The sequence below is a fragment of the Rhinatrema bivittatum genome, chromosome 3 (assembly GCF_901001135.1).
Source record: "Rhinatrema bivittatum chromosome 3, aRhiBiv1.1, whole genome shotgun sequence".
Taxonomy (NCBI): Eukaryota; Metazoa; Chordata; class Amphibia; order Gymnophiona; family Rhinatrematidae; genus Rhinatrema; species Rhinatrema bivittatum.
In genome coordinates this window covers 214171755-214189895 of record NC_042617.1, presented here as the reverse complement: position 1 = coordinate 214189895, position 18141 = coordinate 214171755, and the positions used below count along the sequence as shown (strand labels likewise).

The 18141-nt window shown below is 45.9% G+C and overlaps 1 protein-coding gene across 1 annotated transcript in view; it reads right to left on the bottom strand.

Annotated features, from left to right (window-relative positions):
- Window positions 1-5550: 5550 nt before the first annotated feature.
- LOC115088727 (E3 ubiquitin-protein ligase TRIM39-like) overlaps window positions 5551-18141 on the bottom strand; it is a 100190-nt gene continuing 87599 nt past the window's right edge. Inside the window, exon 8 of the mRNA XM_029596969.1 lies at window positions 5551-6233. Coding sequence (XP_029452829.1) covers window positions 5689-6233 — 545 coding nt within the window. The 3' untranslated portion in view covers window positions 5551-5688. The remainder of the gene's footprint in view (window positions 6234-18141) is intronic.

Sequence of the window (18141 nt, the reverse complement as noted above, 5' to 3'; positions counted from 1 at the left end):
CGTGTCCCACAGTCACCCATTCTTGACAGATGGGAAGCCAACAAGTATACCCCCCCACTCAATCAGTTCATCAAGTAAATCATTAAAAAACAGGAGCACAGTGGGCTCTGGTAGAATTAGACCTGTAACAAGGAAACACACACAGTATCAAATGCAACAAGAACATAAAGCCCTCCCTATATTAACTGAAGAAATTCTAGAGAAAAACATTGACGTGTTACCAGAAAAGAGAAAAAACCAATGCATGCAGAACTTCAAGATCCATAACCAAAAGAAAAAGCTAATTGAGATGGATAACTGTCATCAATGGCACAACTGCAAAAGGAAAGAGTAAAGTGAATAACAAATCTCAACTAAAGTCTCATAAGGAGTACAGGAAAAGCAATAACCGTAAAGAGAGTACCTGGAAAGCTATGACTACAAATGCTCATAGTTTGGGAAATAAAATCCCAGATCTGCAGGCCCTAATGACAGAGGCAGAACTGGACATCGTTGCTATCACAGAGACATGGTTCACAGAATCTCATGATTGGGATACGGCAATACCAGGCTATAACTTGTTAAGGAAGGACAGAGTGGATAGAAAAGGGGGAGGTGTGGCTCTTTATGTCAGAAATAATATCCAAGCATCTGAGCTGCAAGGAAGTTGGGGCAAGGAAGAAGCACTATGGGTCGACCTAAAAACAGATGATGGAGCATCCATTTATAGTGGAGTGGTTTACAGGCCTCCAAACCAAAAGGAAGAGCTGGACAGAGATCTGGTCGAAGACATCCATAAGATAGGTAAGAAAGGGGAAGTGGTGATCGTTGGTGACTTTAATATGCCAGATGTAGACTGGAAAATCCCATCTGCAGAATTTAAAAACAGTAGAGCAATAGTGGATGCCATGCAAGTATCTTTGTTCAAACAAATGGTATTGGAACCCACAAGAGAAGGAACTATTCTCGACTTAGTGCTCAATAATGGAGATATCGTCTCTGATGTCAAGGTGGGCGCCCACCTCAGCACCAGTGATCATCAAACGGTATGGTTTAATATCACTAAAAGAATATGGAAAAGAAGCACAAAGACCTGAGTTTTACAGTTCAAAAACACAGACTTTGAGGAAATGGGGAAGTACCTAGAGGAAGAACTAAATGGATGGGAAAATGAGAGAGATGTGGATCAGCAGTGGACCAATCTAAAAGGAGCAATCGCCAAGGCAACTGCTCTATATGTTAGAAATGTAAAGAAAAGCAAAAGAAAAATGAAACCTATCTGGTTCTCAAAGGAGGTGGCTGACAAAATTAAAGCTAAAAGAACTGCATACAAGAAATACAAAAGATCCCAAAGGGAGGAGCACAAAGAAGAATATCTGATTCAACTGAGGGAGACTAAGAAATTAATCAAGTTGGCAAAAAGTCAAGCAGAAGAGAGGATTGCCAAGGAGATAAAATATGGTGACAAAACATTTTTCAGATACATCAGCGAAAAGAGAAAAGTCCAAAGTGGTATAGTGAAATTGAAAGGTGGAAATGATCAATGTGTGGAGAGAGACGAAGAAATGGCAGAAATATTAAACGAATACTTCAGCTCTGTGTTCACTAAAGAAGACCCTGGAGAAGGAACATCTCTACACAACAAGAAACTGGAGGGAAGCGGAACAGAGGAAAATCCATTTACAGTAGATAATGTATGGGAAGAGCTAAAGAATCTGAAAGTGGACAAAGCCATGGGGCCTGATGGGATTCATCCAAGGATACTGAGGGAGCTCAGAGATGTGCTGGTGGGACCGCTGTGCGACCTGTTCAATAGATCCCTAGAAACGGGAGTGGTGCCGAGTGATTGGAGAAGAGCGGTGGTGGTCCCGCTTCACAAGAGTGGGAACAGAGAGGAGGCTGGTAACTACAGACCGGTTAGCCTCACTTCGGTGGTGGGAAAAGTAATGGAGTCACTGTTGAAAGAGAGAATAGTGAACTATCTACAGTCAGAATTGATGGACCAGAGGCAGCATGGATTCACCAGAGGGAAGATCCTGTCAGACAAATCTAATTGACTTTTTTGACTGGGTAACCAAGGAATTGGATCAAGGAAGAGCACTCGATATCATATACTCGGATTTCAGCAAAGCTTTTGATACGGTTCCGCACAGGAGACTGGTGAATAAAACGAGAAGCTTAAAAGTGAGTGCCGAGGTGGTGACCTGGATTGCAAATTGGTTGACGGACAGAAGACAATGTGTGATGGTAAATGGAACCTTCTCTGAAGAGAGAGTGGTTTTAAGTGGTGTACCACAAGGATCGGTGTTGGGACCGGTCCTGTTCAATATCTTTGTGAGCGACATTGCGGACGGGATAGAAGGTAAGGTTTGTCTTTTTGCGGATGACACTAAGATCTGCAACAGAGTGGACACGCCAGAAGGAGTGGAGAGAATGAGACGAGATCTAAGGAAACTGGAAGAGTGGTCGAAGATATGGCAGCTGAGATTCAATGCCAAGAAGTGCAAAGTCATGCATATGGGGAGTGGAAATCCGAATGAACTGTATTCGATGGGGGGGGAAAGGCTGATGTGCACGGAGCAGGAGAGAGACCTTGGGGTGATAGTGTCTAATGATCTGAAGTCGGCGAAACAATGTGACAAGGCGATAGCTAAAGCCAGAAGAATGCTGGGCTGCATAGAGAGAGGAATATAGAGTAAGAAAAGGGAAGTGATTATCCCCTTGTCCAGGTCCTTGGTGAGGCCTCACCTGGAGTACTGTGTTCAGTTCTGGAGACCGTATCTTCAAAAAGACAAAGACAAGATGGAGGCAGTACAGAGAAGGGCGACCAGGAAGGTGGAGGATCTTCATCGGATGACGTACGAGGAGAGATTGAAGAATCTAAATATGTACACCCTGGAGGAAAGGAGGAGCAGAGGTGATATGATACAGACTTTCAGATACTTGAAAGGTGTTAATGATCCAAAGACAACGACAAACCTTTTCCGTAGGAAAAAAATCAGCAGAACCAGGGGTCACGATTTGAAGCTCCAGGGAGGAAGATTCAGAACCAATGTCAGGAAGTATTTCTTCACGGAGAGGGTGGTGGATGCCTGGAATGCCCTTCCGGAGGATGTGGTGAAGACCAGAACTGTGAAGGACTTCAAAGGGGCGTGGGATAAACACTGTGGATCCATAAAGTCAAGAGGCCGCAAATGAAGAGTGGGTGACTCGCCAGAATGATGGCTACTGCCTGGAGACAATACCCTTATTAAATAAACATACACATGCTTACTGTGACTCCAACATCGCTCTAAGCTTCAACAGCAAGAGGAAATGTGGAAAAAAGGATTCACACTCACAAAGAGGGGAGTAGCTGGCTTGTTACGGCGGTTACTACCCCAAATCAAATAAGCCTGATACTTCACTTTCAATGCATATACAGCATAGTTCTCTGCTTCAATGGCAGGGGAGAAGAAAAACTGATACTTCACACATCCAGCAGAGCTCTCTGCTTCAATGGCAGGGGAGAAGAAAAGAGGGTTCGCACTCACAAAGCGGGGAGTAGCTGGCTTGTTACGGCGGTTACTACCCCAAACCAAATGTGCCTGATACTTCACTTTCGATGCATATCCAGCATGGCTCTCTGCTTCAACAGCATGGGAGAAGACTGATATTTCACGCATATCCAACATAGCTCTCTGCTTCAACGGCAGGGGAGAAAAAAAGAAAACTGATACTTCACGCAAATCCAGCATAGCTCCCTGCTTCAACGGCAGGGGAGAAGAAAAACAACCAATAAGGGCTGTATAACATAGTCTGGGTAAAACAAATAAGCATGGGTGTAGCTTGCTTATTGCGGCGGCTACTACCCCTAATATTTCACTTATTGCGGCGGCTACTACCCCTAGATATTTCACTTGGATGCAGCTCCATCACTGCTCTCTACATTAAAGGTGGGGGTGGAAGGGAAATAGAACCAAGAGCTAAGAGAAACAGATAAGTATGAGAGAAAAAAATGTGTGAAGCTTGCTGGGCAGACTGGATGGGCCATTTGGTCTTCTTCTGCCGTCATTTCTATGTTTCTATATAGCAGCTTGGCTTGTTCTGTTTTCCTAATAGGAAGTGTATTGGTGTTTAGGGCCTGGTGTAATTTTTGCAGTGCTGCCTTTTCAGAGGTAGGCTTATTACTGTTTGAGTTCCATAATGCAGGTGTAACTTTGTGTGCATTAGTTTGTGTACATGGATTTGAAAATTCACCTCTATGTTCTTATTTAAATAATATGTTATCATTAAAAAGAAATGACATCTTAACAACTTAATATTTCTACACTAGTAAATTCTTTAAAAAAAAAACCCAAACACAAATATGGATAGTTCACATCAGTGGTCACAAATCACAGCTGAGTAAAATAATGCATAATTAGAGAAAAAGACATCTTCTAATATAAGAACATAAGAAAATGCCATACTGGGTCAGACCAAGGGTCCATCAAGCCCAGCATCCTGTTTCCAACAGTGGCCAATCCAGGCCATAAGAACCTGGCAAGTACCCAAAAACTAAGTCTATTTCATGTAACCATTGCTAATGGCAGTGGCTATTCTCTAAGTGAACTTAATAGCAGGTAATGGACTTCTCCTCCAAGAACTTATCCAATCCTTTTTTAAACACAGCTATACTAACTGCACGAACCACATTCTCTGGCAACAAATTCCAGAGTTTAATTGTGCGTTGAGTAAAAAAGAACTTTCTCCGATTAGTTTTAAATGTGCCCCATGCTAACTTCATGGAGTGCCCCCTAGTCTTTCTACTATCCGAAAGAGTAAATAACCGATTCACATCTACCCGTTCTAGACCTCTCATGATTTTAAACACCTCTATCATATCCCCCCTCAGTCGTCTCTTCTCCAAGCTGAAAAGTCCTAACCTCTTTAGTCTTTCCTCATAGGGGAGTTGTTCCATTCCCCTTATCATTTTGGTAGCCCTTCTCTGTACCTTCTCCATCGCAATTATATCTTTTTTGAGATGCGGCGACCAGAATTGTACACAGTATTCAAGGTGCGGTCTCACCATGGAGCGATACAGAGGCATTATGACATTTTCCGTTTTATTCATCATTCCTTTTCTAATAATTCCCAACATTCTGTTTGCTTTTTTGACTGCCGCAGCACACTGAACCGACGATTTCAATGTGTTATCCACTATGACACCTAGATCTCTTTCTTGGGTTGTAGCACCTAATATGGAACCCAACATCGTGTAATTATAGCATGGGTTATTTTTCCCTATATGCATCACCTTGCACTTATCCACATTAAATTTCATCTGCCATTTGGATGCCCAATTTTCCAGTCTCACAAGGTCTTCCTGCAATTTATCACAATCTGCTTGTGATTTAACTACTCTAAACAATTTTGTGTCATCTGCAAATTTGATTATCTCACTCGTCGTATTTCTTTCCAGATCATTTATAAATATATTGAACAGTAAGGGTCCCAATACAGATCCCTGAGGCACTCCACTGTCCACTCCCTTCCACTGAGAAAATTGCCCATTTAATCCTACTCTCTGTTTCCTGTCTTTTAGCCAGTTTGCAATCCACGAAAGGACATCACCACCTATCCCATGACTTTTTACTTTTCCTAGAAGCCTCTCATGAGGAACTTTCTTGAACTGTCTGGAAAATCAGCTCCATGATTACATATAACATATCTGAGCCTGGCTTTTTCTCATTGCCAGTCTGGGATTGGTCTGATTCTAAGAGCTCCTACATTTGTGCCTCCTGTATTCAGTCCAGGGCTGAAATATGGCCGGAGATTCCCTGCAAAGATGTCAGGGAAAGTGAAGAGATGAGATTTCTCATCTGCATTGTAAAATGAGACCTTTCTTGCCTCATAGTCTAAGAAAATTCCAACTGCTTGGGGTTTCACTTTCAGGAGAAGGTCAGTGGTTGGGGAGGTATAGGCTGAGTATTCATTTTCATCCCAAAGTCCCAATGCCCAGTATCCATCCACAGGTGACAGTGTGATCCTTCCTTTCCTGTTCACAGTATCTTTACAAACCCCAAATGCCCAGTCAGTTGTGTCTCCCACCTCCACCTCCCAGTAGTGTTTCCCTGAGGTGAAGATCTCACACCCCAGGACACTCACAGTAGTATTAAATCTCTCAGGATTGTCGGGCAGTTTATGTCTTGTGTTTCCATGTCGCACATGTTTCCGATCTTCAGACAGCACAATTTTAGGATGAGCAGTTCCAGGATCCAAAGTCACATCCACTGCAAGTTAATGAGAAACATAAACAAACACTTCCCATTGGTTCCTCATGCACCCACCTTTAAACTTAATTGGCTGATTCCTCTGTTACTTTGCTGTTTAAATAGAGTTCTATTACTGTTTACCGCTCACTGACAGAATCTGAGAAACCAGCTCACCTTGTTGGTTCTCACATGACAATAAGTGAATGAACAGAGATCCCAAATGGTTCACTCGGCTTCTATTGAACTTGAAACCTTATTGGCCTCACTTGTTTTTCAGTAATGAGAAATTATTACTTACCTGATAATTTTCTTTTCTTTAGACCAGACAGATGAATCCAGAACCAGTGGATTATGCACCTCTACCAGCAGATGGAGACGGAGCAAAGCTGACATCACAGTATATATACCCCTGCAGTGACATCAGTCTGCTAGTATTCTCTTCAAAAGCCAACTGTGGACAGACTAGCAAAAACTTGAATAATAACAGATAACCATTTCAGTACTCAGCCAACAGGAAACACTGAGCTCAGACAAAGAATGTATTAACACTAGTTTAGGGACTGGATTAACACTTACCAGTAACCCCTGGAATATATAGCCACGCAAGAGGACCATAGCACAATCATTTGGCAGCCAAGGGCGGGAAGCTGGATTCGTCTGTCTGGTCTAAAGAAAAGGTAAGTAGTAATTTCTCATTTCTTAGCATCCAGTCAGATGAATCCAGAACTAGTGGGATGTATGTATGTATGTATTTATTTATTTATTTATTGATCGAGTTTTATATACCGTCGTTCGGTTCCGCCATCACAATGGTTTACAAGTTTCGAACGGAGACAGACAATTTACATGGGAAGTACAAAGATCAGTACCAAAGCTACTCCTGAACAGGGCGGGAGGCTGCCCGCGGTCCAGTCAAAACCGCATGTACAAAGGCTGCGTCGTCCTGGGCCTGCACATCCAGACAATATTACCTGGAAAAGGTGTGTAAGGAGGACCATTCCGCAGTTCGGCAAATGTCGACGGGAGACAACAATCTAACTTCCGCCCATGATACTGCCTGAGCCCTAACCTGACTGCTCAGCATCCACATACAAGGCCATGACTACCTCCTTAATCCAGCGAGCTACTGTAGCCCACAAAGCTGGTTCGCCCTGTTTACCTCCACCGTGGAGGACAAAAGGCGATCCATCTTCCAGAAAAGTTTAGAAACCTCCCACTGGTCTGATGTGATCTCAACCCACCTCCGATAAAAGAGAGCGATGACCCCCTATCTCCTGTTCCTTGGGTTGGATCAGCACACTTCATTGGGAGGCTCGGGGGGCTCCACTACCTAAGTCTGCACCACATCTAGGCTGTCTGGGATGAAAGACCTGAGACCTACCGAAAGGTCGAGTCCTCTGAAAGGCCGCTCCTCTGTAGGGTCGAAAACGCTAGGGTCCTCTAGCATGACCTTGAATGCTAAAGAGCATGGCGTCTGCTTCTTATCTTTCAGCAACTGAGGAACTGGGGATTCACTCCACTTATTGGCCATTTTCTCCAACTCGCTCCTAAACAAAAGCGAGCCTTTAAAGGGCAACTTCGTAAGGTTAGCCTTGGAGGTCACATCAGCCAACCAAGCCACTCCTGTGGCAGAGGTACAGACCAAATTGCAGCCTGCGTCTGCTAAAAAGGCAGCTTCTGGTTCCATCACTGCTCTGGAATTCACACCAGACTCATCAACCTCCTGAGAGAGAAGTAAACAGGAGCAAGCCTCCAGGGAACAACAAGAAGCTATCTGCAAAGTCATTGCCACCACTTCAAATGCTTGCTTAAGGATGGCCTCAATCCTTCTATTGTGCACATCCTTCAAGGCTGTTCCTCCCTCCATGGGGATATTCATCTGCTTGATGACAGCACACACAAGCGCGTTCACTTTCTGAAAATACAACCACTCTCTCATCACTAGATCCAGGGGTACAGGCCTTCCAAGACTCGTCCCCCTTTAAAATTAACCTCTTGGGTGAATGGCCTCCATAACAGGGGAAAAAAGAGGTTTTATGCAAATAAATCAAAATGGGATTTCTCTTTGGCTCAGATATAATTTCATCCCCAGGGACTCCCAGCATCTTTAATTAGGGATGTGAATCAGTACTGGACTCGTTTCCAGTATCAGGTTCTGGTAAAAACCGCGGCAAATCTTCGTTCCCACGGTTTTTACCCGTTTAAATTGGCTGTGTCGTGCCGAAAAAAAACAAAACACCCCGACCATTTAAATTTAATTCTTTCTAATCCCCCACCCGACCCCCCCCCCAAAAACTTTTTTAAAGTACCTGGTAGTCCAGCGGAGGTCCCGGGAGCGATCTCTCGCTCTCGGGCCGTCGGCTGCCAGTAAACAAAATGGCGCCAATGGCCCTTTGCCCTTAGCATGTGACAGGGTATCCGTGCCATTGGCCGGCCCCTGTCACATGGTAGGAGTAATGGACGGCTGGTGCCATCTTTAAAAATGGCATGGGCCATCCAGTGCTCCTACCATGTGACAGGGGCCAGCCAATGGCATGGATACCCTGTCACATGCTAAGGGCAAAGGGCCATCGGCGCCATTTTGATTAGTGGCAGCCGACGGCCCGAGAGCGGGAGATAGCTCCTGGGACCCCCGCTGGACCACCAGGTACTTTAAAAAAGTTTGGGGGGTGGGGGATTAGAAAGAATTAAATTTAAAGGGTCGGGGTGGGTTTGGGGGTTATTTTTAAGTGCCCTTTCTTCCTGCCCCCCCAAAAACGATAAGAGAACCCCACAAAAGATTTCGAGGGGTTTTCCTATCGGGTTCGGGGGCCCCCCGAATTCTGACGAGTTTGAAAATATCTTCCGACATTTTCAATCGTCAGAAAAACGATTCACATCCCTATCTTTAATGTCTAGAAAATCAGAGCTGGTAACTTATCTCTACAATAGAACCGCAACATATGGTTCCAATCCCAGAGGAATTTCACCATTCTCCAGGGAGTGTTAAGGATTGGCTTCATCATCTGTACCATCTGGATCCCTGTTGGGAAGACCGGCTGCTGATCTAGGTGTACTTCAACACTTAACCACAGCACCCTGCGTGCGGAGGGTCAACAGTTGCTACTCTTACTTAGCAAGATTTCTCGGGGCTAAGGTCTGTGCCTGAAGAAAGGATTGCAATCCTTGAAAAAATTCCAGCCAAGAAAAGGCAGAAGGATACATGCCAAAACCAGGAAGCACCTGTCCTGTGCCCACTGAACTACTCCCCCCACTGACAAACCAGTTACGGGTGTTGTAAGCGTCCCCTCTGACACATCTGTACCCAGGCCCTCATCAGGCTGGGAAGAACCAAGCTTGGTAAAATCAAAGGCAATTCTCCCTGAGCCTCCAAGCAGTGCTGGCACAAGTTAAGAGGGAATGCCAGGCTGAGATACCTGAATATGACAAGAAGCACAGAGAGTAAGGTGTTTAGGTTTTTTAGCTATAGGCACCATTATTTATTTATTTGTTTATTTATTTATTTATTTAAAAACTTTTCTATACCGTCATTAAGTTAGGTACCATCATAACGGTTTACAATAAGGCACAAATATTAATATTGGAAACAGATTAAAAACTCTATCACTATACATGTGCCGAGACATTACGGTAACAAAAGTAGTTATAACAACTCATAATTGGATGTGTTATGTTATGACCGTTTATTTTTGAAGCGGGATTTAAAAAGGGAATCTAAGATTAAAATAGAAAGTGTACCCGTGTTGATTTGGGTGGTGTGTTTAGGGTGTGTTGCCAATCGCTTTCTTTTTTTCTCTGTGTTCTACTCTCCTTTCTCTTTGTTGTATGCCTGTTTAAATAACCATGTTTTTAAATGTTTTCTGAAGGTTTTGCTGTCTCTTTGTAATCTGATATCGACGAGCATGGAGTTCCATAGCATAGGACCTGCTAAGGAGAGCGCTCTTTCCCTTACTTGGGTTAGTTTGGCTGTTTTGATTGAGGGGATGGACAGTAAAGCTTTATTAGCTGATCTCAGGTTTCTGTTAGGGACGTGTACGTGGAGGGCTGTGTTCAGCCAATCAGTATTTTCATTATATATTAACTTATGTAATGTACAAAGGGTTTTATACTGTATTGATTAGTCAGTCAGTACGCTTAACAGGCGACTGAAAGGAGTGCATCCAGCTGAAACTGTGCTGTAAAAATTGTGTATCCAAAATTTAAGCATCCAAAATGTAAGCGCACAACCCTATGCCTTGATGAGTGCCCAAAAAGTGAGTGTCCTCAATATCCATCCAAATTGTGCGTACAGAAAGCACGCGCCCAAGGTAGACACCGCCACCAACTGGATGCCCAACTAAGCGCCCAAAAACTGGGTGCAGAACTGGATGCATAGCCGGATGCACTCGCAGTCTAACATACAGAAAAATGCACGAAAACGCTGTCACAGCCTACCAAGCAGTGCACAGAGAAAAGCCTATGAGCGGGGCCTAGTCCAAAAAGAGCTGCTCAACCCGCCATTCTCTTAAGCTCCCTCGGAGGCGAGAACAAACATCGGATTGGTGCACCTGCACCCACTGCCTTTTCAGCTGTTTCAGCAGCTAAGTCTACGCCAGCTGAAAAACTAGCTACCAGACCAAGGTACTCATCTGACAAATCACCTCGGGAATTCTCTACTGGGGGAGAGACCATTTGGTATCACCCCAGGAGAGTATGGCAAATTAAATTTCCTTCTTTTTTCTCCTTCTAAAACTTGAAGCAATTCTCAGTAGGGAGATGCACATTCACCATCTGCTGGAGACTGAGAATACTGCAGACTGATGTCCCTGCAGGGGTATATATAGCAGATTGTTACAAGTAAACCAGGAGTTCTCATAGGACAGCAGGATGTTAATCCTCACATAAGGGTGATATCATCAGATGAAGCCTGGCACTGAAAACTTGTGTCAAAGTTTCTGGAACTTTGACTATGTACACTGAGCATGCCCAGCATGCCCTAAACTATGTGTCCACGCAGCGTCCCTCTTCAGTCTCGTAACATAGAATTTCGATTAAAACAAAAAACAGGAGAAACCCAACTCTGTAGGGTGGTGGGCGGGTTTTGTGAGGACTACCATGCTGTTGTCCTAGGAGAACACCTGTTACAGGAAAGCAACTCTACTTTCTCCTGGAACAAGCAGGATGGTAGTCCTCACACATGGGTGAATCCCTAGCTACAGGCTGCTCCCCAACACAAAAGGGGACCAACAAGCAAAAAAAACAGGTGCCAACGGGCACAACAACCGCAGTGCTGTTGGTAACAGAGGGAGAGACAGCCTAAACCCAAACAATAGGCTCTAGGCAGGGAGAGTTGGGCTCTACACCTCAAAGATTTCGAAGGACAGACTTGGCCGTACCTACTGTCACGTCAGCCAACCCTTTCTAGACAGTAGTGAGATGCAAATGTGTGGAGAGAACTCCACGTCACAGCCTTGCACATCTCCTCCATGGGGAATGGCTTGCAAGTGGGCCACCGACATTGCCATAGCTCTGACAGAATGAGCCTTGACATGACCCTCAAGATGCAGTCCTGCCTGGGCATAACAGAAGGAGATGCAGTCTGCTAGCCAATTGGATTGCATTTGTTTGGCAACAGCAACTCCCAACCTATTCCTGTCAAAAGAAATAAAAAGTTGGGTGGACTGACTATGGGCTTCTATCTGCTCCAGACAGAAGGCTAAGGGTCTCTCTTGCAATCCAAACTGTGCAGTGCTCATTTGCCTTGGTGCAAATGGGGCCTGGGAAAGAATGTTGGCAGGACAATTGATTGGTTAAGATAGAAATCCGTCACTACCTTAGGCAGGAACTTAACAAGACCCCACCCTATCATGTTAAAACTTGGTATAAGATGGATAAATCACTAAGGTCTAGAGCTCACTTGACCCTGCATGCTGAAGTGACCACCACCAAAAATATGACCTTCCAGGTCAGGTACCTCAGGTCACAGGAGTGCAGCGGCTCAAAGGGAGCTTTCATCACCTGAACGATCACCACTTTGAGGTCCCAAGACATAGAGGGAGGCCTTAGGGGAGGCTTCAATTCATGCAAGCCCTGCATGAAACATACAACTATCAGCTGTACAGAGATGGGTGTACCATCTACACCTTGGTGGTATTCACCAACTGTACTGAGATGAACTCTAACAGAATTGGTATTCAAGCCAGCCTCCGAAAGGTGTAGGAGGTAGTCAAGCAGTTTTTGTGTGAGGCAGGAGAACAAATCTAGGGCTTTCTGCTCACACCACACAGAAAACCTCCTCCACTTCAGTCCATAGGCTGCAGAATTAACCTCTCAACATCTAATCTGTGTGATGAGATCTGAAGAAGTCCCCAGACTAATCAGTCTCTGGATGGACAACTCCCCGAATGAGTGGAAACCAGATCTGACTCGGCCATTGAGGGGCTATGAGGATCATAGTCCCTCGGTCTTTGTGAAGCTTCTTTCATCACCAGAGGAATCGGAGGATACGCGTATAGAAGACTCTTGCCCCAATGGTGGGCAAAGGCATTAAAGGATGGTTCACCATCTGATCTGTACAGAGAACAGAACTGAGGAACCTTCCTCTTGCAGGGGGACGCGAACAAGTCCACATCTGGGTTTCCCCAGAGCCGGAAGATCCGATTCACCACCCCCTAGTCCAAAGACCACTCGTGGGGTCTGAAAACACGACTCAGTCTGTCCATTATTATGTTCTCCATTCTGGCCAGAATCATAGCACTGAGTACAACCCCATGGGACAGGCTACAGGACCAGATCTGGACCGCTTTCTGACACAGGAGGTATGACTGTGACCCCCTGCTTGTTAACATACCACATCGCTACTTGGTTGGCTGTTTGGATCAGGAAAATGTTGTTGAACAGCCGATCTCTGAAAGCCCACAGCCTGTACCTGATCACCAAGAGCTCCAGGAAGTTGATTTGACATCATGCTTCCTGGGCAGACCATAGAAACATAGAAATGACGGCAGAAGAAGACCAAATGCCCATCCAGTCTGTCCAGCAAGTTTCGCACCTTTTTTTTTTCTCATTCTTATATGTTACTCTTGGCTCTTAGTAACCCTTTGGTTCTATCCCCACCATTAATGTAGACAGCAGTGTTGGAACTGCATCTAAGTGAAATATCTAGCTTAGTTAGGGGTAGTAACCGCCGCAATAAGCAAGCTACACCCATGCTTATTTGTTTACCCAGCCTATGTAATTCAGTCCTTGTTGGTGGTTGTCTGTATATAGATCCGCCCTTGGTGCAGAGCCCCTCTACATGTGCTCCCCACCCCAAGGCAGACACATCCGTGGTTAGGACAATTTGGGTAGGGGGGATTTTGGAAAGTTATTCCCCATTCCAAATTTGAGAGAACCCACCACTAGGACAAAGAGTCCCGGAGGGATGTAGTGACTCGGATGGGAACCTGTAAGCTGGCCTGGTGCCACTGCAGACTCAGAGTACATTGGGCTCTATGCATGTGTAAGCGTGCCAGTGAAGTAGTGGTGTGCATTCGTTTGTAATGAAATAAGAAATAAAGAGGATATTTCCTATTTCATTGCATTTTGGGAAGCGAACAAAACAAAAGGAAAACCCATGAAATTTCATGTGGTTTTCCTATCGTTTTTTTTTTTGGGGGGGGGGAGAAAGGGCACACATTAAAAAAAAACCAAACCCCCCCCCAAACCCACTCCAACTCTTCAAGTTTAATTAACTACACACTCCCCCACCCTCCTGACCCCCCCAAGACTTGCCAAAAGTCCCTGGTGGTCCAGTGGGGGTCCCGGGAGCGATCTTCTGCTCTTGGGCCGTCGGCTGCCAGTAATGAAAATGGCGCCGATGGCCCTTTGCCCTTATTTATTTATTTATTTATTTAAAACTTTTTCTATACCGTCGTTAAGGTGGGTACTGTCACAACGGTTTACAGTAAGGCACAAAAGAAATGCTATTAACCTCTATCAGTTTACACAGGTGCCATAATGTTCGGTAACATAGTTTTAATCAATGTTAGTTGTTAAATGAGAGTGAACACTATCATGTCCCGTTTGATTCTATAGTAGTTTGAGTCAAGGACTCATTCTATAAGTAACTTATCCTTTACTGATGAATTCTATTAAAAACAAAAAACATACACCCTTAGTGATTTCTGTTTGCGTGGGTGTTTTGTCCCTTGCACTTACCTGGTTTAGGCCTTGCATTTCCCTGGACTCTATTCTCCCTTCTCTTTTTGAAAGGCTTGTTTGAATAGCCAAGTTTTCAGATTTTTTCTGAAAGTTTTGTTTTCTCTTTGTAGTCTTAATTCCAATGGCATGGAGTTCCATAAAATGGGTCCTGCTAAGGATAATGCCCTTTCTCTTACCTGTGTTAGTCTTGCTGTCTTGACTGATGGAATTGTCAGAAGGCTTTGTGATAGGGGCTACCGGTGCCATTGTCCGGCCTCTGTCATATGGTAGGAGCAATAGACTGGCAGCGCATCTTAAAAAATGGCGAGGGCCATCCATTGCTCCTGCCATATGACAGGGGGCCGACCAATGGCACCGGTAGCCCCTGTCACATGGTAAGGGCAAAGGGCCATTGACGCCATTTTGATTACTGGCAGCAGACGGCCCGAGAGCGGGAGATCGCTCCCGGGACCGCCACTGGACCACCAGGGACTTTTGGCAAGTCTTGGGGGGATCAGGAGGGTTGGGGGGGTTGTAGTTAACTAAGTTTGAAGGGGTGGGGGGGGGGGTTTGTTTTCCCGAAATTGGATGAAAAAAGTTTTCCGATCCGGGGAGTGGACCGAAATGGCCCATCCCGGACCTGAAAACGAAACCCCAATGAAAAATAAATTTATGCACATCCCTACAATGGAGTAACATGAACGGCTGCAGCCATGTGGCCCAACAGCATAAACATGTACCGAGCTGAAACCTGATGGCTCTATGGAATCACCGTCGCTATGGATGCCAAGGTGACCACCCAGGATTGTGGCAGGAAGGCTTTTGCCTGAGCTATGTCTAGCAGAGCTGCTATGAAGTCCAATCGAGATGATGGGCTGAGATGGAACTTTGGGTAGTTGATGATGAACCCTATTGAATCCAACACCCGGATGGCAAACGCATGAACCTACTGGCCCCTGCCTGAGAGGCGCTCTTGACCAGCCAATCATCCAAGTAAGGGAAAACATGCACTCCCAGCCTACAGAGATGCGCCCCCACCACGATCAGGCATTTTGTAAAGACATGTGGAGTCGAAGCTAGCCTGAACAGCAACACTCTGTACTGGAAGTGCTGTTTTCCGATCATAAATCTCAGATACTTCCTGTGATTTGGGAAGATCTTGATGTGAGTGTATGTGTCCTTTAAATCGAGGGGGCATAGCCAGACCCCTTTAAGCAGGAGGGGAATCAGGATGCCCATGGAAACCATCATGAACTTTTCTTTTTTGAGAAACGTGTTCAAGGCCCTCAGGTCTAGGATGGGAAGGAGTCCCCCTGTTCTCTTTAGAATCAGGAAGTACTGGGAGTAGAATCTCAGTCCTCTTTGCCTTCATGGGACAGGTTCGACCGCTCTGGTCATTAAGAGGACATAGAGATCCTGATGCACTATTGGCCCCCAAAACAGGCACAGGAGACAATTTGGCAGGACACCCAATATGTTCAATTGGTACCCTTGAAAAACGATGGTCAGAACTCACTGGTCTGAGATTATCCTGGTCCACTGATCCGCAAAGAAATGTAGCCTGTCCAGGGTCTCGGGTACAGGTGGCTGGCTCATGCTCCCTACGATCCAGTCAAAACTGCATCCCGGGATTTGGCTGGGGCACCATCTGGGGCTTGGCAGCTCTCTGCTGCCTGGGACAGCTGTGGGAGTTCACCCTCTGAGATCAGGAGTGAGGGGCTAGAGGATAGTATTTCTTCTGGTCGGTACAAAAACTTCCTCTGGCCCTGCCTCACAGACCTCCTGGCTGAGGAGGGTGGATCTGAAGTGCTGGCAGAGAGTTGCTGGAGGGTCTCATGGTGATCCCGTAACTAGGCCACTGTGTCCGTCACCTTAACACCAAAGAGATTCTCTCCTGTACATGGCAAGTCAGCAAGTCTTTCCTGTACCTCCAGTCCTAGCTCCAAGGCCTACAGCCATGCCATTCTGCGGGTGCCGATTCCCGCTACAGAGTCTCTCTCAATGCCATCTCAAAAACATCATAGGTTGAACGAACCTTGTGTTTTCCACACTCCAGGCCTTGACACACCAACGATAAGAAGGTGTCTTGCTGCTGTTGAGACAGCCGCTCAGCTGCCTCATGCACCTGCTTCCAGAGGTTGCGCGTGTATTGGCTCATGTAGAACTAAGAGGCAATGCGGACAATGAGCGTAGCCCCTGAAATACCTTCCTCCCAAGAGCATCAATCGCTCTGTGATCCTTCCCCAGGGGCACCAAGGCATGGGTCCAGGAGTGCTTGGCCCTCTTGAGAGCATATTTGACCACAACTGAATGGTATGACAGCTGATGCTTCTCCGGTAGCCTGTTGGATGATGTAAACCCCATCCACCTTTCTGTTTACAGGAGAGGTACCAAGAGGGGGTGTTCCCAGATCCTCAGCAGCAACTCCTTAAAGATCGCATGCACCGGGACCACCACAATCTCTTTAGAATTCTCCATGAACTGGAGGATTTCCAGCATCTTGTGCCTGGCATCATCCTCCGTCATCAACTGAAAAGGGATGGCCTTGGCCATTCCCCGCTCAAAACTTACAAAGGTCAAGTCCTCTGGTGGAAACCTCCTTTGTTCTTCTGGAGGAGACAGCTCTGAAGGGAGACCCTCCAAGTCTTCAGAGGAGGATTCTGCAATGTCATGCCCCCAGGGGTCGCATGGGGCCTCATCCTCATTGAAATTCAAAGGAGATGGGGCCCTAGGTGCTCAGCCTAAGTCCAGAGGCATGAGCAACAGTGGCACTGATGTCGGCCCTGGATGAAGGCCGATTCTGGCCCCTGCAGGCCTCAGTGTCCCTGCCGGCCTCGATGGAGCTTCCTCCTCCTCGAAACCGACAGTGAGTACCGTAATGGTCAGGGGAAGCATTAGTGCCTCGCCGGGCATCGACGGCCTCGCAGGAATTGATGCCAACTGGGTTGGTAACACACCAATAAGTACAGGGATAGTCAGGCATCGGCACCATCAGTGCTACAAGCTCGATGCCTTCCAATGCTCGCTTCACTGTCAGCTGGACTCTGCGTTCCAACTCTTCCTTGAAAGTTGCCGATGCCAAAACCAACTGGGAGGCAGAAAGGATTGCCAGATCTTCGTCAGATCCCCAAGGTGGATTGGCGACTGGCACCAGGACTGGTGGAGACCATCACAATTGATGGAACATGGGCACTTCTCGCCACGGGGTCACTTTGAGGGCATCCCGGCATGAGCCGGCGACTTCCTGAGCCCGGCACCATGCATCGAAGGTGAAATTGTGATGTCAGCTTTGCTCCGTCTCCATCTGCTAATAGAGGTGCATAACCCACTGGTACTGGATTCATATCTCTGGATGCTTAGAAACTTAGTTTTTGGGTACTTGCCAGGTTCTTATGGCCTGGATTGGCCACTGTTGGAAACAGGATGATGGGCTTGATGGACCCTTGGTCTGACCCAGTATGGCATGTTCTTATGTTCTCTTTAGCTGAAGAACATAAGAAATTGCCATAACATAAGAAACTATGGAGGGATTATTTGTTCTCAGCACATGGTGTAAGGCCACATCTGTATGACAAGAAATCTTTAAATATTTTGGGGCAATTTTCAACCAGCCTACCTTTATGCAACGTGCTTAGGTACAATGACTTTGTAGCTCATTTTCAAAAGAAAAGCACAAATATACCTTCTCTTTGAAAACTGCTCGCAGGTACAAAAGTTCCCAGAGACACTCCACCCGCTTTGCTTATGGACAGTTTTTTTGCAGGAA